Here is a 21,610-nt window from a genome sequence, read left to right as displayed (position 1 = left end):
TTAAAATTGATTCAAAGATTATATTAGATTGAATTAAAAATGTAAATTAAGATAAAACAGAATTTCCAATCATTTTTCAATTAATACTTCGTAACTACTAACTTGTAATTAGTAACAAGATCTCTATAAAAAAGGAAAATTTAAGTAAGAGCATCCACAATGGAGATACTCATTTTTGAGTACTTAATTTGGTCCCACGTGTATACATCACTCATTTATAATTTTTTAATAATAGTACCTAATAAGTACTCAATCCCTCCAACCCAACATTTCTTAAAAAGTTCTAAACAGGTCCTACCAATAATACATCTCACCAATAACTATACATCATTATAAATGGGACCCACGAAAACAAAATAGGTACTAATGATTATTGTAGAACTAGTACCTATTAGGTACTCAAATGTGTATTGCTCCAATGGTAGTACCTAATAAGTACTACATCATTGAAGATGGTCTAAGTGCTCTATATATCAGTTTGTTACTTTTAAAAAAAAAAAAAAAAAATCTAAATTATCCAAACATATAGATTTCCTTGAAAGTAGCACCGGTAAATAGATTAGCCAAATATATAGGTTTCGCTGTTCAAAGTGTTAGTCATACTATTACCATTTAATTTCTTTCTCAAAAAAACCATAGTTTAAGAAAGGTAACACAAACATGAGTTGGGTTCGTGGTCACTCCTTAGGTAGCGGAAGCTTTGCTACTGTTCATTTAGCCAAACACACAAAAGACTCTCATAAATTTCCATCTCTCACTGCCGTCAAATCATGTGTTCTTGACAATTGTTTTACTCTACAAAACGAAAAGCATGTACTTGATCAGTTAGATTCATCTCCACATATTATTAAGTGTTTTGGTCACGATCAAACATTTGAAAACGGCCAAGAATATTATAATCTTTTTCTCGAATACGCCACCGGTGGAACTCTTAATGATCAACTCTATAATTATGGTGGTAAGTTCCCGGAGAAACTTGTTCGTCGTTACACTAGGTCTATTGTTGAAGGACTCAAGTACATCCACGAAAAAGGTTTTGTTCACTGCGACTTGAAGTTACCAAACATTCTCGTGTTTGACAATGACAACGTTAAGATTTCAGATTTTGGTCTTGCGAAAGAGAAAGGGGTTGTTGATACGCGGCAATGTAGGGGAACTCCAATGTTTATGTCACCAGAAGCGATAAATGACAATGTGCATGAGTCGCCAGCAGATATATGGGCTCTTGGTTGTGCCGTCGTGGAGATGATTACTGGAGAACCTGTGTGGAAAAATGAAACAGATATGTGGATGTTGTTCACTCGTATTGTGATAAGAGAAGAAAAACCATTGATTCCAGATGAATTATCACGCGAAGGGAAAGATTTTCTTGACAAGTGTTTTGCTATGGATCCTTTGAAAAGATGGAGTGCAGATATGCTTTTGAAACACCCTTTTATCTCCGAAGATGAAAATGTTTCTCCAATGAAAGTGTTTACTAATGAGTTGTCTTTTTCATCATCGTCTCCAAGAACTCACTTCGATTATTCTCGTTGGGCTTCCTCTAGTTCAGAAGAATGGATTGACATGAAATTCGAGCATTGTTATTGTTCGCAGGAGAAGACGTTTTAACAATTATTCATAGATTAGATACTGTTGGAACAAAGAAAACATTATGTGTGAATTGAAAATAAAATGTTTGAGTCACACATCGGGTACTAGAGCACACTAGTATATATTATATATCAGTGTGTATTTTGAGAATAAATATTAAGTCACACATTTATTAATTTGCACATTTTTATTGTGAATGAGACTTTGCTTAAAACTTGACTTTTTCAAAGCCCATGCCCTCACGTGTATAGTTGAGGGCTTAGTCTTGTTTTGTTATATATTTAGAGAAAAAGCAGGAGCACAAGTTTTTTTTAATTAAAAATAATAAAAATAAAATTATGGCTGCTAGCTATAAAAGAGTATAGGGAAAATTCCGTCAAAAAAAGAGTATAGGAAAATAAACCTACTTAATAATATCACCATTTTTGGTGGCTGCGCATCACTAGCTTTATCACCTCCAAAATCTGTGTTCAAAAGAAGAAAATGGGTACTACAAGCTACACCATATATAGATATATATATTATTCTTGCCATCATATTCCTATCTCTTGATGTCTTCCTCAAGTCAAGGTTAGTTTGGATTGTGAATACAGGGGCATCATTCATGATTTTAAATTCAGGTAATGAATATCATCTTGTACCCATTTATATATGTGAACCTATTTGAACTAGGTAATCCATTATGTATCATTGATATAAAAGATAGTCATTGTTTTCTAACAATGATCGATACTGTTAATATTTTCTCACTAAGGCTTGTGATATTTATAATAAAGGCTTACCATAAATGGATCATTTGATAATGAATGAACGGTTTAGGAATAACTGCATCTTTATTTGATTATGCAAATCAGAAATGTTTACATTGTTCCTAATTGTTTATAGAATACATAAAGTTATTGGTGGTGAGTAATACTAGTATTTGTATTATTAGTATTATTATTATTATGTTTTAAGAGTGATCTGGCATCACAGTTCCTTCAAATTTAAGAATGGTCATAACACCATATTCCCTATGATTTGAATGGTCTTAGTTACCATATAAGAATGGTCTCGGTACCATATTAGAACGGTCATAGTACCGTATTAGAATGGACTTAAAACCATAGCGCAATGGTTTTAGTACCATATTTGAGGGTGTAATTCTTGCCCGATATCTACAGTGCAGTATTTATCGGAATCAGTAGAACTGGGCTGTTTTATCCTGGGGACTTCGTGGTTGATCTTCTGCCTTGCACAATTTTGGGCAGTGCCGCGAAACGTCTTAAAGAGAGCGTATCGACCCGCGACCAGGGACGGACCCAAGGGGGGGCAAGCAGGGGCTCCAACCCCCCCCCCCCTCCCCCATGCATATATGTTTAATATATATAAACTTTAATGTATATGAGTTGCTAATGACACCTCTTAATTTATCCACTCTTGTTTTAGGTGCTTCTAAATAAATTATTGTGATTTTATCTTATATTTTTGAGTTAAATATATTTTTTGTCTTTATAAAATTAAGAGTTTTTAAGTTTTGTCCTTCAAAAAATTTACTTTTAGTCCATATTTGTATTTTATAGCAATTATTTTGAGGACTAAAAGTATCAATTTTTGTAAAAATATTTGAAAATAAGGACTATTCTTACCAAACTACAAGATTTTAGAGGATATTTTCAGTTAAAATTTAATAGGACTAAACATAAAAACTCGTTATTTTATAAGGACAAAAAATATATTTAACACTATTATTTATTATTAAAAAAAGAAATTCGGCCCCCCGTATGATTAATTCCTGGATCCGTCCCTGCCCGCGACTCAATCCAGTAATCTCTTCGGTGACTGAAAATTATTTTTAACGATTTTGAACCTCTGAAACAACAGATACTGTTAAATTGGCCAATCGGTTAGAATTGGATGATTTATACTCAATTGCAATTAGATACTGTTATATTCGTCCCAATTGCAATTTTGACGCCACTTATGGCAAGTGTATTGTAACAAATTATATTTGTTTTTATCAATCATACTTGCTTGCTTTTTGTTCATTGAGGTTTCCACGCAATGATTATAATTAATTCTTGGGAGTCTTACTTGGCACCAGCACCATTCTAAAAAGTAAAAACAATGATGATTGAAAAGTGTTCCATGAAGAAGAGTTTTTATGCATAAGTTTTTACTCAAAATTCATGCTTTTATTTGATTATTTGAAGATTGCTCCTTGAAGATGAGATTTTAACCAAAGTGGATAGATATATTGTTGAATTTGAGATAAAATCTTATTTATTATTTTAGTTGTTTCATCAGCTGGTTGTTATCTTTTTTCACGGAAATATTTTGGTGATCATTGTGAAGAAATTCTTCTTATTTTGATTATAGTGTATATTTTGAATTTAATTTTAAATTTTTAGATTATGGAAATTATTTTTAGTTTATAGTATAATAGTCTTATTAGTTTTCTTAAAAAATGTCTGATTTTATTATTAGTTGTGCTAAATTTGGGTTAGCACTTGGCAGCATATTGTGTATATGTATTTGATTAATGAGTGGACTTGAGCTAAGACTTTGCTTATAGTTATAACCAATTTGCAGAAACTCCAATTATGCATATGCCAAAGCACATTCCTGCCTGTTCAAAATAACAGTGTGCTGTGCAAGTTAATGAGTTAGAGGCAGCTGTTCGCGCAAGATACATAGATGAAATCACACTAGACAGGAGGTATGCTATCGCCACAACCATGGAATTTGACGGGTGTTTCCGTTGGAACTTATCGTTTGTGAATCGAAGTTGGATTTAGACTTACCAATACCATTTAATAGCATTAGTCCCGGAAAAGAAGTTAAAAAGATGGAGTATGTCACAAGCAATCTGATGCTACTGAAGAATTATATACCAATTTTTATTCTCGAAACATTGTTCAAAAATGTTCTTGGTTCCTTTTACGAAATTAAATACTAGTTCGTCTTATGTTGCTGACGGCGTAGTATATGTGCTTCCGCTTCCTCTGCTCAAAGACAACGGAGTTATAGGAGACCATTGGACAAGAGCAACCGAGATCTATCGACTTTTTTCCATTCAATCGCGAGTGAGGTTGACCGTGGCATTGTTGACCCCATGCTTCATGCCTTGAACACATTTTCCTCAGCAAATTAAGCAACCAAAATCTCCTAAACTCCATATTGTTTTCTCAATATTTTGAGTCCATTACTATTCTGTCTCTGTTATGCTCTGACATTATTTGTCTCAATTTCCTTAAATTCTCTAGTTGATCACCATAAAAAAATTAGGATAAATTATATATTTGGTCCTAAGTTTATTTAATGTTTCACTTAATTAAATCTCGTGAGTATTGTTTGTTTCATTTTGATCCTTTAAATTACAAACACTAGATTATTTGCTCTTTTAAGTTTTATTTTATTTTGTTCTTTTAAGTTATGATTTGTATGCATTTTGATTCCTTAAATTATAAATATTAATATATTTAAGTCTCTTTTAACAGACTAAATTGTCTAAAGTTGATAATTTAAAGGATTAAATTGTCCAAAATTCATAACTTAAAAGACTAAGATGAAATGAAAAACACTTAAAGAACTAAATTGAATAATAGTTATAACTCAGGGCATTAAGATACTAAAATGAAACACAAAAAAAATTGAGGAACTAGAATAAAATCTAAAATTTATTGTTCACATAAATTTAGCTCAGTTGGTAGGGACATCATATCATATATGCAGCGCATGAGTCGGAGTTCGAACCCCGAACATTCTACTTATTAATTTTTAAGGTGAATTTTCTAGTCATAGGCTACTTGACAAAAAAAAATATCTATAATTAATTTAAAGGACTTGGTGGAAAAAAAAAATTAAACCGCATGATAACTAATCTCTCACTTGTCTTCAAAAAAAACTAATCTCTCACTTAACTACTATTTACGAATTACGAGTACTATAGTACCAATTTATCAAGACTAAGATGTTTCAAATAGATTTAACGAGATAGAATGAAATTTGCGGCAACGGTTATAAATAGATTTATCCAGACCGTCAAAAAAAAAAAAAAGATTTATACAGAATCTTTTGTAAAAAAATAAAAATTTGTATCTTTTGTCGACAGAAATAAAAGATTTGTATCTAAGATTTATATATCCTAAAATTTAGTAAAAAAGATATACTCCTTTAAACTAAAGTCGGTTAGGATAAATAATTAATGAGAAACTTGTTGAACAAGTTTTTCATAACTCTATAAATTGAGAATCATTCACTCTTTCTTCATAATAACTCTTTCATTCATTCCACTTCACTCTCCAAACATACTACATTAATTCTTTCTTATTTTCAAGTTCTTTGTTATCTTTTTCACGGGAGCAACAACAAACCATACAACAATGTTAACTTATGAGAAGGTCACATTAGTACCATGCAATAACATCAAAGAGTGTGTTTCAAGCAAGGCTCTTCAAGAAAAAGAGGAAACAATCACTAGTGATGACGAGGGTGCAATTTCTCTTTGGGAGTATTTAGCAAGAGCCGAGGGTTCTTATCCAAAAAAGAGGAAGTTTGATCGTGGGGACATCGTAAAAATGAGGCCTCCTAATTTGTTCAACCAAAGTTCCAAGCGGAGAAGGAAGTGGTATGGCCCTTTTGAGATTTCAAGGAGGTGTAAGGGCAAGAAATGGCTTATTTGGGATGATAAACTTGGGTTAGCCAAAGTCAAGGAATCACAACTAGAGCTTATGGAGGAAGGAGATTTAATGGATGAAAACAAGTTCAAAAAGGATCAAGTTTCACCTTAAAGAAGCGAAGCAACTCAAGATTTATTTTATATGATTTCATTACATGTTTACATGTTTTTATTTCTTCTATTAGTTGGTGAATTAATATAAAGTCTCTTTATCTTATATTTGAGTTTTTAGTTTTGTTATTTGTCTCTCTGTTTTTTTTTTTTGGTCTGCTATATTAGTTAAAACAATTTGGAGTCTCATTCAAATGTTAAAAATAGATACTTAATTAAAAAAGGACAAAAAATTCAAAAAGACTCGTATTCTATTTTATTTGCAATATGTTAAGTTGAATATGAAATTGTTTATGATTGACTGCGATTCACTTAAGAGTGAGTTATACAATAGAGTGTAGATTATATGTACACAATTCAGACTACTCAAAAAATAGACCAATACATACATAACCAAATAATATTCTCAAATAATTCACATGAAAATGTGAAGAATGTGTGAAGTTAATATGTACATACAGAACAGCTTATTATAACTAAACGATTAAAGTTTGCAATTTGACTATAAACACTGAGAATCTAAGAATTTAACTAAACGAATAAAATAGTTTCACTTATCCACTAGGTCACTTTCATTCCACCGACCACATCAATGTTTGAAACACCACTTCTCCTCTTATAATTATTTTCTGGCTTCTTTGCTATGTTAAAGTTTTATATGTGGACATATTATTATCAGGGCGGTCTAGGCCCATGTGAGACATGGGCCGTGGCACAAGGTCTCTTAAAAATAAGAGCCATAAAAAAAAATTATAGGGTAGTAGTATTAGTAAGTTAGGGGGTGTAAAAATTAATTATTTATGTTAGAAAATGTTGTAAGGGCAGTAAGCTCAGCACAACCCGTTTTCCTAAGAAAATAAAAGCAAACAAGAGAAGTCTATCTTCTTCCGTTTTGCTTTCTGTTTTGCGTTCTACTATTCTTTCTCAAAAACTCTATTAACTCACCACCATCAGGCGTGAAGCGTCGACCTGCCACTATCACCGACGGCATTAACGTCGGTTAACCTCCTTCCTTCTATTCTCAAAAACTCCATTAAAGTTGAAACAAAGGTAAAAACTAAATTTTACAAGTTAGGGTTTCTAAAATTTGCAATGTAAAATCACAATTTTCTATTTTAATTGTGTTTCCCAATTCTCATCATTCTTTTTCTCCCAAAGTTAATTACTGAGAGAGATGTTCTTTTGTTTCTATAAAGTGGAGAGGAGATTCCTAGTTTCAACATGATAATGTTTTAATGTTTATTGTCCTATTTGGTTTGATAATGTGTTGTCTTATTTGGATTATTTTAATTGCTAATTACGTTCTTTACGTTCTTTTTTTACAAGAAAGACTTAACGGCTTAGCATTGATAGCAATTGAGAATAATCTCTTGGATGACATACAATATGAAGCCTTGATTGATGAATTTGCTTTAAAAAAAATGCAGCAAGAATGAGTCGATTTAAGTAGCGAGAATGTTTTTTTATAAGCAAAGTAGTTATAATGTATTTTGTTGTTATTGTTAGACTATGAATCTTTTTTATGTTAATTACAAGAATGATTATAATTTTGTTATTTACAATTTAAATCGATGATGATTTTTTTATAAAAAAAAGTTACGCTGCTAATTATTATCTATATGCTTATATCTTAGTGTAAATGGGTGAGGAACTTAAATATTCACAAGTGTGTGTCACATCATTTTGTTGTTTTCTAGTTTGATACATGCAATATTTTTTTATAGTAGGTGGCATACAAATTAGATAAGAATATAACTAATTGTGATTATAAACGTATTTCCACCTTCCTTATAATTAAATAAATGTGAGAAATAGAGCAGGAATATGGGCTTAGCACCTTTTGATCATAAATAAAATAATTAAAAAAAGAGCAAGAAAATTAAATAATATGGAAAGAAAAACATGATAAAAATGAAAGAATACAATATTTTATACAACCAAACAATTGTAAAAAAAAAAAAAAAAAAAAATAGATTACTTTTCATATTGAGAAAATTCAATTGAAAAGAGAAAACTCATCTCGTGTTCCAACAAGTATTCACACAAAGATTAGTCAATGTTGAACAGTAAAAACCAGGTACTAAAAACATGGTAGCTAAAAATAATAGCGATAGCCAAGGACATATTTTATATTCTGTGAGGCATAAATTACCCTTGAAAATTGTCGGTAATTTATCAAACAATTAAGGAGAAATTTCCACTTTAATTAATTTACAAGTGATGCCCACAAACTAATTTTTACTCGACCTACAAATAGGCATGGCAATGGGGCGGGGTGGGGACGAGTTTTGCCCTCCCCAAACCCAAACCCATAAAGTTCAGGTTTCCCCAAACCCATCCCAAATTCGAGCGGGGATAAAAATGATAACCCCAAACTCATACCCAATGGGGATCGGGTATCCCCATCATGTTTCGGGTATCCCCATTATGCCTCTTTCCACATGAATTTAGATTATATTTTAGTATTTTTTTATTAAAAAAAAAAAGTTAAATGTCCAAAATTATTTTCTCTCAACAATATTTTTTAAATAAAGAAAAAAAATAGAGAAAATGGATTGTTTAATAAATATATGAACGTAATTTAAGAGATTGTTTAAGCGTTTCTAATTTAAAAGAGGTGAAATCTAATTTTTAGTATAAGCGGGGCGGGGTGGGTATCAATGTACCCAATACCCGCCCCAAACTCATCTTTTGAAATCGGGAAAAATCCAAACCCGAACTCAAACTCAGTCAACTCGAGTTTTTCCCGTCAAAGCGGGTATGGTTTGGGTGGGTATCCGCGGGTATGGATTTTATTGCCATTCCTACCTACAAATTTGCTAATGTGTCTAATTTTCATTAACTGTTGAATAAACTATGCATAATTCTTTAACAAGTGATCCAGGGCCACTAGTATGAACCAAAAACTATTTATCGTCATGTCTACTCTTAAATGCAGCCATTCATCTTGTAGTAATGCAACTATGCAAGTATCTTGCTATGCTACAATGAAACATTTTCCAATCATAATTCCAAAGTTAAATACTGTAACATTTGGTAAATATAAACGGATATGGGGCAAAGAAGAATGTATTCCTTCCAAATATGCAAATATCCTTTTAACCCCAAAATTGTAATATCATGCACTGTGGTACACTATTTACTTCCAATATTTACAAAGAAATTTAATCTAATATCACATACATGACATGAGGAATAAGGTTGCTGTAATCATGAGATACAAAAGTTATGGCCAAGAATTATAAAGCAAGCTTCTAACAACTGCTTGTGAAATTCACATCACTATACATTTTTCTTTGGATTTATCGGTCTTGGGAGATGAAGATGGATTCCTTCCAGTGCTTCTTGCAACCTGCAAATAGCATTTTTTTTTTTTGGTCAGACCTGCAAATAGCATTTACTAATAAATTTCTAAAACTTTCAACTTCAAATATAACCAGAGGTGGTAGAGTAGTCAAACCCAATGCTTTAATATATATGATACGATCTGGTATCTGCTACCCAATCATAAAGATGTCACTAACTTTAAACATGATCTCATCCAATGAACAGTCGATAAAAGAAAATCTATACTTTTTTTGAAGGTTGCAAAACAAAGTTTACCTGGGGACCTGTGACCAGTCTGGAGCTACCACTATTGGATGGTGGTTGTTGATTGTTACGTGGTGGCTGCTGCTGCTCGAACTCTTGTTGTTGCATTTTCATTGCTAGTCTTAAATCAGAACTGTCACAATTACAGAGAAGATTGTTTTTTACTAAACCAATTTGAATAGTTAAAGTCAACAATAATAGTGTGTAGTTTTCATGTTTGGACTCCTTTTCTATGGGAATATTTTTTTTGTGAAAGCTCTCTCAGGAAGCTTTAAAAAAAGTTTTAATGACCCAAAGTTAGCTGATCCAAACACACTTATGTCATTAAGGATGCTTATCTAGTGAATAACATTTATTTATTTATTGGAAGGGGGGCAATTATAAATTGTATATAATAAGCAAGTTCAGAAACTCCACTTGATAGTATCTCCTAAGCCTGCCTGTGTTGCACTTTCTATGCTGGCAAGATAGTCCTGAAACATGTCAAGTTATCTTTATATCAATGAAAATTTGTTTTCAAGATTAGATATTTACTTTTTTAGGGAAAAAAGATACATACAGCAGTGCTGGTCATAACACTGTTTTCATCCCAGGTGTTATTTTCCTGGCTTTCTACCTTGAATTCCTTGAAATTACCAGTCATAAACAATGTATCACCATTGACCTGAAAGATTGGTACATTAAAAACTTTTATTTCATCAATTTAATTTAACATTACACAAAAGCAAGAATGTTTTATTTAGACACTCTCGCACAGAATTTACACAATAATCAAGAAAACCTCAAAACCACGTGTAAGAGCTATCCAAGAAGCACAAATCACCAAGCAGGCAAACTTTTAATTTACAGAACATTTAACTGAGAACAACATTTATTATAAACTCCCGCCAGATTCAACATAGAAAGAAAAAAGAAGAAAATAATAACATTTTATGACATGAGTGAAAACGTCTGGAGACTAGAGTAATCAAGTTTTTACCTCATTCAGTTTTTCCCAAACCAGATCAGGCTGATTTATGTAGCCTTGGTCTGTAGCTAGAAGATAGAGCTCACCCTCAAACTGTGAATAGAAGAAAATAATTTTAGGATTGAAAAGAAATACTATGCAAGATAGAGAGAGCCACAAAAAATTTCCAAATGATAAAAAGGTGCGGCTAGTGGTAGTTGAGAATTTTCAGGCCTTGTGCTCACCTTAAACATAGTGCTGAAATGATTGTTTCGGAAAAAAACACATAACTCACGCTCTTTAAGACCTTCTTGTAGACTGAAAAGCCTACAAAAACATTTATGGTTTATAAAATATAAAATGAAATTCTTGAGCCAGTAAAGAATATATCAGGGAATTCGTTTAAGGAGTTTTGACGAACAAGACAATAGGTCAACATACCCGTAAAATGTCAACTGACTGGCATTATTCCTCAAAAAACTTTTGACCAGTTCTCCTAAGACCAATAAAAAACAAAGATATTTTCTATTACCAAGATAATAAATGTTCTTCTAAGAAAATAATATTCCAATCAGATCAAATAATTTATACAAGATGTAGCACCACCGACCTTGTTCTGGAGTAATTTCTTCCTTAGCTAAGGTGCTTTTGTCAGCCTGTTCCTGAAGCACCGCCTCACCTTCATAAACAGGTTCACGATCCTCAATATTTTCAGTTCTTGTATCCAATACACATTCCTCTCCTTCATACATGGGTTCACTCCCACCAACTGCTGAAGGGAATGCTCCAGAAGCATCGGTTTGATGAAATCTGATACTAGAAGAATCTGAATTTGTATGGCTTGCAGATAAGCATGATACTCCTGTAGCATCTGGTCCTTGAGATTCATCTGAAACTTCATGATCTATAGTTGTAAGAGAGGATTGATTGAGAACCTTTTCATCCCCCCTTGTGCCATCTGCACAGCTCTCAGAAAAAGAAACAGAATATTTTTCAGGAGAAAGGGTGACTGCACTCTCATTCTGAACCAATGCATCAAGGTTATGCTTCTCAACCACATCATTTTGTTCAATAGATTCTTCAGGTTCCATAGAAGGTGATTGATGGAAGTCACTTACGGCATCGTTCTTTGAGGACGAATTGGCTGCTTCCCCGACTGTAGAAGTAGAAGATATATGTTCATTATAGTCTTTGCTAGAAGCGGTGAAACCATCAGGTATGGAGGTTTCTGATTCATGAAAATCATTGCTTTCTTTACCAGTGTTCTTTCCTAAGTCAACTCCAGAATCCGCGGTTACAGCCTGTTTGTTACACGTATTCTCGTCCATACCAAGAGAAACTTCCCCTCCGTTATCATTTGCATGACCCACAACAGGATCACTTAGTGAAGCTTTAGAATCAACCTCAGACAACTTCAAGGCTCTCAACAACTCTGCTTCTTCTTCAAGATCACCTTTCCTTGGTGCCTGATCCGAAACAGAATGTGGAGAATCATCAAAAGACCTGACTTTAGAAAGACTGGGAGAAGGAACTCCAAGAGCAGCAGTTGTTGCAGCCACAAAATCAACACAATCTTCTTCTAGATTATTTTTCGGCGGGATTTCAATATTCCGTGTTTCAAGAGAAACAAGCTCTCCCATAAGGGCATTATAGGACTTCAATCCAATAGCAGTTGCAGTATCATGATCCTGGTTCACAAGCACGTGAAGATTTGGATATGAAACAAACACATTTTAAAATAATAAATTAACCCTTCATGATTGAAGAAAAACAAAGATAACATTTTGGTGACCTTTGAGGTGATTATTCAAAAAGATCACACAGTCATTTCAAATTTACAGCGGACAACAAGCCATACACAATAATTGACATGAAGATTCCAACAGAACAAACATGGATGGGCCAGATTAATTTAGGCTATCGCACAAAGAGAAAGGGGTCACTAACAGTCTAACACAGCATTCTTAATTTTCAAGGAACTAGCACAGTTTGCAAACTGCTACACAAATAAATTTTCATAATTATAAAAATAAGTATAATAATAAAATGTTTATATTAAAAATAAATTTTATTAAATAAATGATGTTAAATGTTTTTATTACCAATCACAAATTTCAAAACACGCGGAACACGCGACTTGTGCGACGGCACGGTTATGTTACTAGTTCTGAAATAAAATCCTACCTAGCAACATTAAATTGAAGCGGTACAGAAGCGTGGAATGACTAAAAACGGGTGTGGTACTGGTATCACTATGCATATGACCAAGAGGTTACCAGTACAAAATTCTGGAATTCACTGAAAGCAAAGGATTGTCCTTAGACTAATGTTTACAAGAAAAAATATGCTGTGTCTCATTTTACACCTAGGATTTTTAGGGAACATTAGAACTTGTCTGACAATTGGCAAGGGAACCATCTAGAATTTCTCTAATAATGATAATGATGAAAACATAGATGATAGAACTAATAAATTAGAAATGACTGTAGACAAAATACCTGCGGATCAACTATCCAGCCATGATACAATGGGATGTCCAGCAAATCAAATATGGCACACTCTGGAGTGAATTCAAAATCATCTATTCTGCAATTGATATATGACTTTAGTCAGAACTTCAAAATTGATGATGGATGCAAATAGCTGACAAATAAATAAAGGACCCTGACCTTGTAAATTTTAGATTTACATCAATTCCAGTGGCAAGTCTAGGGAGCAAATCAATTGCATCGGCAATGTTCTGTTGTTGATTTTCGACATAGCCTACATCTTTGTTCTGTAAGACAATAAAAAAGTTGTCAGACAAACTTATATCGCGAAATAGTGATGTCACCAATGCTAACAAACTCAATTCTTACATTCACATTACTATTTGAATCAATCAATCGTTCAGCAACCAATGAAAGCAACCTCTCCTGTGAGATTTCAGCAATATCCAAGCTCAAACTTAACTGGTTCCGTAGCAGAAGAACGTTACCTGCAGCAATGCAATATGAACAGTAAGATCCAGAAGAGAAAAGTAGCAAAATCAAACAAATATAGCAAATAACCCTCCAGGAGATTTTCAGGATCAAATAAAATAATTTCTTTGATGCTCGTCAAATTTAACGCTGTGTTATCAACTAGCGGCTATAATGAGCAATGTAGCATAGCATAATTTGAACAAACTGCTATTGTTCTGCGATACGCTGCTTAATACAAAGCGTTGTCAAATAGAGGTCATAACGGCATACAGAACTGTAGCATGTTGGAATTTGAACAAGCCGCTATTATTCCACGATACACTATTTAATACAAAGTGTTGTCAAATAGTAGTTTATAACAGCATATAGCACCGTAGCATAGCGGAATCTGAACGCTATTTGATACAAAGTGTTGTCGAATAATAGCGCAGTTATAACAGCGTATAGCACTTTAGCATAGCGGAATTTGAACAAACCGCTATTTCCGTGTACCACGATTGACAACATGGATTTTACCGGAAAAAGAAAAGTAGCGTGATATTTGCTGCAATATGCAGGACATAAATCGTTGCACATTTTCAAAGATACATATGAAGAAAACAAAAGTAGCAAGCGTCAATGCAGCGACTAATAGAGTGGTAGATTCGATTAAATAAGATGTAAAACAGCAATGAACGAATGAATTGAGAAATATTTAACTAATGATGATACATAGATATTGATAAGTTAATCAAGAATTGATAAAGATTACGAAATCAAATTATATGCGATCATCAATTATGAGTAACTAGTAGTGAGATATGAAGAATAAGCATAATAATATAGAATCGAATATATATATATATATATATATCCCTAACCTAATCTAATCATATTGAGTAGTGTAATTATGAAGCGAATAAATATGAAGAAATTGAGAAATGAAACCCTAGGCTAGGGTAGGAGGATGAGGATGTGAAATGTACTAACAGATAGCGAGAAGAGGACAAGGTCCATTGTCGTTTTGAAGGACGATCGGAGTAGTGCGACCGAGAAAGTGAATCGATTTGGTTTTGTGAAGAAATTCTTTGAGTTGTTGTTGTTGTTGAAGATCGTCCGTAGGGGGGGAAGAAGACGAAGATGCCGCCATGTCCATCGAGAGAAAGAGAGATGTGTTCTTGTTTCTTATTCTTCTTCTTGATGACAAGACGAAGAGAGAAATTAAAGGGATATGTTGAATGTGTTGGAGGAGTGAGTAGAAATTAATAAAGACGAAATAAAGTGTGTCATGTGAGAGAAGAGAACGGGCCAATTAGGAAGGAAATGGAAATGGAAATGGAAATGGAAAATCCAATATTATTATTTTGTTACCAATATGGAAGTTGGATTCGGCGTCGTCAAGTTAATTTTCTTCGTTTATGTGATCTTAATTCAGTTGGTAGGGACACGATATTATATGTACAAGAGTTTGAATTCGAAATATTTCATTTATTCACTTTTAAGATAAATTTTCTAGTCACTAAACTAATTAAAACAAAAAGTTTTTTTTCTTCTCTTACTTGCCATGTCAAACCTCTCTTTTTTTTCTTCCTGGTTACATCATCAGATCATCTTTGGGCGTGTGCTTGTTTGTTCCTTCAATTATGGGCTTAATTAGGTTGGATTTGGATAAAAGTAAAAGGGTCATCACTAAGGAATTAAAAAAAAAAATCATTTCTCTCCCGGCCACCCAGATTTCTTTTCTATCTCATGAATTTCTATTTTTGTCCTTAGGGTACTGCAGTTTATACCAACCGAATTTTTTTGTCATGCTAAAAAATTTTGGTTTATATAAACCGAAATATTGTGTTCCAATTTTTTTTCCAGATTTCCTGCATAGTATGAGACCTTCAACTTCCACAATTTATTTGAAATATTAAACGATGTCTGATTTGAGTAAACGACCACTCGTTGGAAAGCTTAGGATATAATTTTTGTTTTGAGGGTTAACTATCCAATTGGTTCGGTTTGACCAAATAATGGGTACTGGTACATAAATAGAGCAGAAACTTTTTTCAAACTTGCAGGTAGATTTTCTCATACTATACTTAATGAAATTTAACAATTCTGGTGTCAAACTTGTAGTAAATTTTGTCTTCTTTACACTAGATTAAAAATTATTAGCATACGACTTATATTCAGAGAGATATGCTAAATTTACCACAGGTAGCTCTACACGAATTTTCACATAAATTTTTCTTATTTTTGGAGAGTATATGTTATTTCAGTTTATATAAACCGAATTTTTTTTCCATGTTTAAAAACTTCGGTTCGTAAAAACAGAAGTTTGTTGGCAAAAAAATTTCAAACTGCAAGGGGCAAAATGAGATTTTTGTGGGGTATAAAAGAAATGCGGGGGTCGTGAGAGAAATCATCTTAAAAAAAATTAACTACACAAATTTCTATATAGTAATTTACTAGTTAGTATTTTTAAAAAAAAAAAATTAAAATATGAATATTTTGTCAACAAAAAAAATTAAAATATGATTCATATGAATAGTTCTGTTCAAATTGAGTTTAGTAAAATAATCATTCATTTTAGTCGGATTAGATAAACCCACTCATTTGAGTTTGATAGTTGATTATCCAAATTATTTTTTGAGTTTTTTTTTTTTGTTGATAGATGAAATGACAAAATCATTAAAAACTCACACACACAAAGTGGAGTGACCAGAGTTCGAACCCCGATCCTGACATCTGACACTAACAATTTCGAAAATTCTGTCAGTTGAGCTAGAATTTGTGGATATTTTCAGTTTTTATTTTAATGTTAAACGACAAAATGATGAGTTATCATATTTTAACAAGAGATTCAATTAAAATTAAACTATTAACCGACTCAACACAAAAATGTGATATTAAAATTATTTGAATTTGAATCCTAGAGGAGGATACTCTAGAGTATCAAGTTTTTGCCACTTTTAGGGGGGAAGCTTTGAGCCACATTTACACTACATTATTTTTTTCTGCAAATGTATACATGCAAACAGTGACGGAGCTAGAAATTTTATGATGTGGGAGCAATATATGCATTACAAAAAAAATTAAATTAATGAAGAAAAAAAATAGGGAGGGAAATATATCGGTAAATTCTATGTCTAAATTCATTAGCAAATTTTGTGACAAAGAGATTATGGAGAAACTTAATTTTGGTATGGAGAGAAAATATATTTAGTTGTAATATGGTTTGTCAAATTAGCATTCACTATTTAAGTCATTACTCATTACTTTGATTTGATTTATTCCACCAGACAATACTTCACATTTTTACTTAAAAACAACTTGCACAATAAGGTAAAATAAAACAACTATACTTAAAAAAATACTATCAAAATATATTAGTATATATACTTTGAGAAAAGTTGAAATATTAGTGTGGGCACATGCCTTCACACTTATATGAATAGCTCCGTCCCTGCATGCAAATGCAAATGCAACTCAATATCGAATGATAATATGATAGATTTTCTGTTTGAAATACTAATGACAGAATTAGTAGTTCAAGAAGTAGAATAAGATTATAAATTGAATTTCACACTCCCAAGCTTTTGAAAATTTCTCAACCCACCCGCTGGATTTCTCTTTTCTCTTCAGAAAATGTTTTCCAAATTTTTTTGTGTAAATTTCAGTAAATTTTACACTAGAAAAACACTTTGAAAGTATTTTCCAAAATTTTAGGGGTGAAAAAAAAACATGAGGAGTGGGTTGAGAAAATTTCCAAGCTTTTTGGCCTCTTTGACGCATAGCTTAAGGGGCTTCTATTCAGTTTAGCCCATAATAGAGTCAATTGTGGAGGCCCAACTTAATGATGGACCTTAAGGCCCTGAGGATCCACATAAAACTCAGCAGAATTTGATAAAAATAAAAAATAAAAATATTTTGCCACCTTACTAATTTTCTTGCGCGCCATTCGAATTTATCAAAATATCTCTGTCCTCCACTTAGGTAGTGGATATACTCCCAAAAACATCTTACCAATTTTTTGTTATAACATCCAATGCTTAAGTAGCGAACGACATTTACAAAAATTTTCAAAAATTTATTATTTTTATAACGTTAATTAATTAATAAGCAGCAGAGTAAAAAATAAAAATATGTAGGGTGCATAAAAAGTAGATAGCGCGGAAAAAAAAATCTAAAAAAAATTCAGCAGAATCACCTCTAAAGTTCACAAAATCATAGCTAGAATACAATCATACGTGAGGGAATATGGTAAATATGGTAACTCAACTTGGTCACGTAAAAGGGCATTGCCTAACTAACCACTACCAAATTTAGTGTTGTCTTCTTCGGTTATTAGTTTACAGACTCTTGTAGAAATTCTTTGCCTTAATAATTGTTTGATCAAACATGCTTATTTGAAATATTAGTAAAAAAAATGCTTATTTGAAATAGTACTATGGTAATTTTTATTTTTTTTGAATAAAGTACTATGGTAATTTTGGTTAAGTAGTGTTGAAGAAGAGTATTTTGCATATATAAATAGAGTCGGTATTTTATTTTATTTTTAATAATAGGGTCGGTTTTAGTTTGACAGGAAGAGTATCACATTTACTCTTTTTTTTTGAAGCAAGTATCACATTTACTTATTCAAAAGAATGATTCAGTTATATAATTAAGGTCAGATTTTATTTTATGGTGAGCACCTATAGTGTTGGTCCACTTATAGAACAAATCTATTAATCTTTAATGATCTTAGATTAAACATTCGTCTTTCAGATGCAAATAATTCTTAATCAAATTTTATTTATCTCGAAGCTGAACTATGAATTACGATGCACATACTTCTCTAAAAATAAGAAGATTAAAAACAAAAAATTAGCCATTTGTCCTAATTAATTAAGGTTGGATTTGATACGAGTATACTAGTAAGTAAGTACAGTAATTGTTTACTTTCAGGAACATCTTAGGTGCAATTTCAGGAACATCCTAGACAAGAACACTAGTAACAAGTATCAACAAAAGAAGAAAAAAAAATAGTTACTACACAACTCCATTATTATGATGATAGAGAACAAAGCCTAAAGTCTGATATACCAAAAATATTGGGTTGCCACTTTCCACCGTTAGATTAAAGACAAAATTAGTGGCAACAAATCCACGTGGTTAGTTTAAACCTAAACTACGTGTCTTAGAGATGCTGAGACACAATTACAACCAAAAAAATAGCCAAAATCAAAGCATATGACAGTATGACACAGTTGCATAAGTCTTCTACTACTTAAAGCAACAGCAACCAATTCTGTAGCCAAAAGTCACAATTACATGTTACAACACGCATCTATTATCTAATCTCTTTAACTTTTATCCAATTTTTCAAGCTCAAACTTAGAAGCAAAATCAAAAGAAGATTCTTAAACAAATTATCCCTTATCACTAGTAACAAGCAAATTTAAAGGAAAAACCTCAACAATCTTCCTTATTATCATCAAACAACAAAACACTCTTCTTTTGTTGTTTGAAGGGTCATTCACACACACCTTACCTTAATTCTTTGAGTGTCCATAAAAATTGGATCTATAGTTCCAAGAACATGGGTACTCTAACTACTCCTCCTTTGCTTACTTCTAAATTCAAACCTTCTTTTTCACCTCAACAAAAACCTCTTTTTCCAAATAGAAGACGGTTATGGAAGAAGAACCAATCAATTGTTCCTGTATGTAAATGTTTTTTTTTTCTTCTCAATTTTTCAAAAACAAAAAAGAATTGTTTTTTGAGATTTGATTTGTGGGTTTGGTTTGAATTTTGGAACAGGTTGCTAGGTTATTTGGACCAGCTATATTTGAAGCATCAAAATTGAAGGTTTTGTTCTTAGGAACTGACAAAGACAAACACCCAGGAAATCTTCCAAGAACATATACATTAACACATAGTGATATAACCTCAAAACTCACTTTGGCAATTTCTCAAACCATAAATAATTCTCAGGTATTGTTTCTCATGATTTTCATTCTTATCATCACAATCATATCTTCATAAAACAGAGTTGAAGAGGTTCACTCAGAATTGATTTTTAGGAATGAAAAATATATACAAATATGGGAATTCAATTGCAGTTGCAGGGATGGTACAATAGATTGCAAAGAGATGAAGTGGTGGCACAGTGGAAGAAGGTGAAGGGAAAGATGTCTCTACATGTTCATTGTCACATTAGTGGTGGCCATTTTTTGTTGGATATTTTTGCTAGGCTAAGATATTTCATCTTCTGCAAAGAGTTGCCGGTGGTAAGCATGCTTCTTTTTTGTGTCATAAACAATTAAGTGCATGTTTAACACAGCATATCACACACATATTGATTCTGGCATATCTAAGGTGGTACTAAAACCTATGACTACGAAGCACAGACTCCGACATGCACAACTGACACCTAACACGGACACTTCAACACTTCTAGTTAAGAAACATAAGAGATCCCGTATCTGCTATTGGAGGTTCTAAATGTCAGAACTAAAAAATGTACAATCTCTTTAATCCATCATTAATCAACATTATTATGCTTCAATACATCTTTAATCCACTTAAATATTATTAGTGGCACACCTACAAGTGTAGTATAGGTGTCGGATACTGATCCGAAGAGTGAGTGTACAAGTAAACTATGAGCTTCCTATGTAGCACAAGTTCAAATTGTCCTTACGGCTAAATTATGAAACCTTATTTGGCGGTTTGGTTTTTGCTATATGTGGCACAAGTTCTAGAAATATGTCCTTAAAATTCTTTCCCTAAGTTGTACTTGCAAATTCTAACACATTTTAATGAGTATAGAATAAAACTAGAGAATGATGTGGTATATGATTAGTACTATATATATATATCTTTGATGTGATTAGTGTTAATTATGTATTTGTTTATGATTTGATTAGGTAATAAAGGCATTTGTTCATGGAGATGAAAATTTATTCAACAACTATCCAGAATTACAGGAAGCATTAGTTTGGGTATACTTTCATTCAAAGATACCAGAATTCAACAAGGTAGAATGTTGGGGTCCACTAAAGGAGGCTTCACAACCTAATGGTGGGACACAACAAGGGGACCACATTGGTTTAGAGTTACCAAAGCCATGTCAAGAAGATTGTGAGTGTTGTTTTCCACCGTTGAAGTTAAGCAGCCCAATTCCGTGCTCTAATGAGGTTCCTAATGATACTTATGAACCTATTGATGGTATTGAAACACAACAATCTTTGTAACTTGTAGACACACGACAACAACCTCATTGATTCCTTCTTCTATACGTAGTTCATTGTGGGGAAAAAATACAAAACCCTTTTCAATGTAAATATAAGAAAGAAAAGTTGTATTTGGGATTTTTTATTTTATTTTACACTTTTTAAATTTTTTTCGTGTATGATTTTTCATTTATAAAAATTAGGTCTTGTATCGTAACTAAGTATCTAGTATTTTTATTAGGAATTGTTTGTAAGGTTCAAGATTGCGATTATCAATTTTAATATAAAATTGTACCAATTAATTTGTAAATGTTTTTGTGTGATTTTCCCTAGTTACATATGTTACATGTATTATTTTTTTATTTTTTTTTAAAAAAAATGTATTATGTTTTTGAGTTTCTCTTTTGTCAAAGTTAATATAAATGAATGGGTGGTATCTTCTAAGTATAGTGCTAGTTCATCTAGCGGTGACTATGATTTGAAATAGTGCTAAGAGGTTTTTGCTAACGGTGACTTTGATTTGAGGTTGAGCTAAGAGGTTATCTTTTAGTTGGATTAT

General features: G+C 32.3%; 3 protein-coding genes across 3 annotated transcripts; 2 read left to right on the top strand and 1 right to left on the bottom strand.

The window, feature by feature from the left end:
- Window positions 1-660: 660 nt before the first annotated feature.
- LOC123909862 (mitogen-activated protein kinase kinase kinase 20-like) lies at window positions 661-2,760 on the top strand. The gene is made up of 2 exons (XM_045960788.1): window positions 661-1,531; window positions 2,504-2,760. Exons 1-2 carry the CDS (start codon window positions 661-663, stop codon window positions 2,581-2,583), a joined length of 951 nt encoding a protein of 316 aa, XP_045816744.1. The 3' UTR covers window positions 2,584-2,760.
- A 6,657-nt stretch (window positions 2,761-9,417) lies between these two features.
- Window positions 9,418-15,242, bottom strand: LOC123908451 (ubiquitin carboxyl-terminal hydrolase MINDY-1). The gene is made up of 12 exons (XM_045959092.1): window positions 14,834-15,242; window positions 13,760-13,878; window positions 13,571-13,677; window positions 13,400-13,487; window positions 11,512-12,589; window positions 11,343-11,397; window positions 11,147-11,228; window positions 10,935-11,015; window positions 10,515-10,619; window positions 10,373-10,428; window positions 9,968-10,088; window positions 9,418-9,716 (listed from the first exon to the last, which is right to left on the bottom strand). The coding sequence occupies exons 1-12, from the start codon at window positions 14,997-14,999 to the stop codon at window positions 9,639-9,641; spliced, it is 2,136 nt and encodes a 711-aa protein (XP_045815048.1). The 5' UTR covers window positions 15,000-15,242; the 3' UTR covers window positions 9,418-9,638.
- A 3,747-nt stretch (window positions 15,243-18,989) lies between these two features.
- On the top strand, window positions 18,990-21,361 carry LOC123908863 (protein STAY-GREEN, chloroplastic-like). Its single transcript, XM_045959591.1, has 4 exons — window positions 18,990-19,538; window positions 19,637-19,810; window positions 19,939-20,106; window positions 20,746-21,361. The coding sequence occupies exons 1-4, from the start codon at window positions 19,416-19,418 to the stop codon at window positions 21,070-21,072; spliced, it is 792 nt and encodes a 263-aa protein (XP_045815547.1). The 5' UTR covers window positions 18,990-19,415; the 3' UTR covers window positions 21,073-21,361.
- Window positions 21,362-21,610: the final 249 nt, after the last annotated feature.

Source organism: Trifolium pratense, linkage group LG2, assembly GCF_020283565.1.
Source record: "Trifolium pratense cultivar HEN17-A07 linkage group LG2, ARS_RC_1.1, whole genome shotgun sequence".
Taxonomy (NCBI): domain Eukaryota; kingdom Viridiplantae; phylum Streptophyta; class Magnoliopsida; order Fabales; family Fabaceae; genus Trifolium; species Trifolium pratense.
The sequence above is the reverse complement of the archived record's forward strand: the minus strand, read 5'-3'. Positions and strand labels throughout refer to the sequence as shown.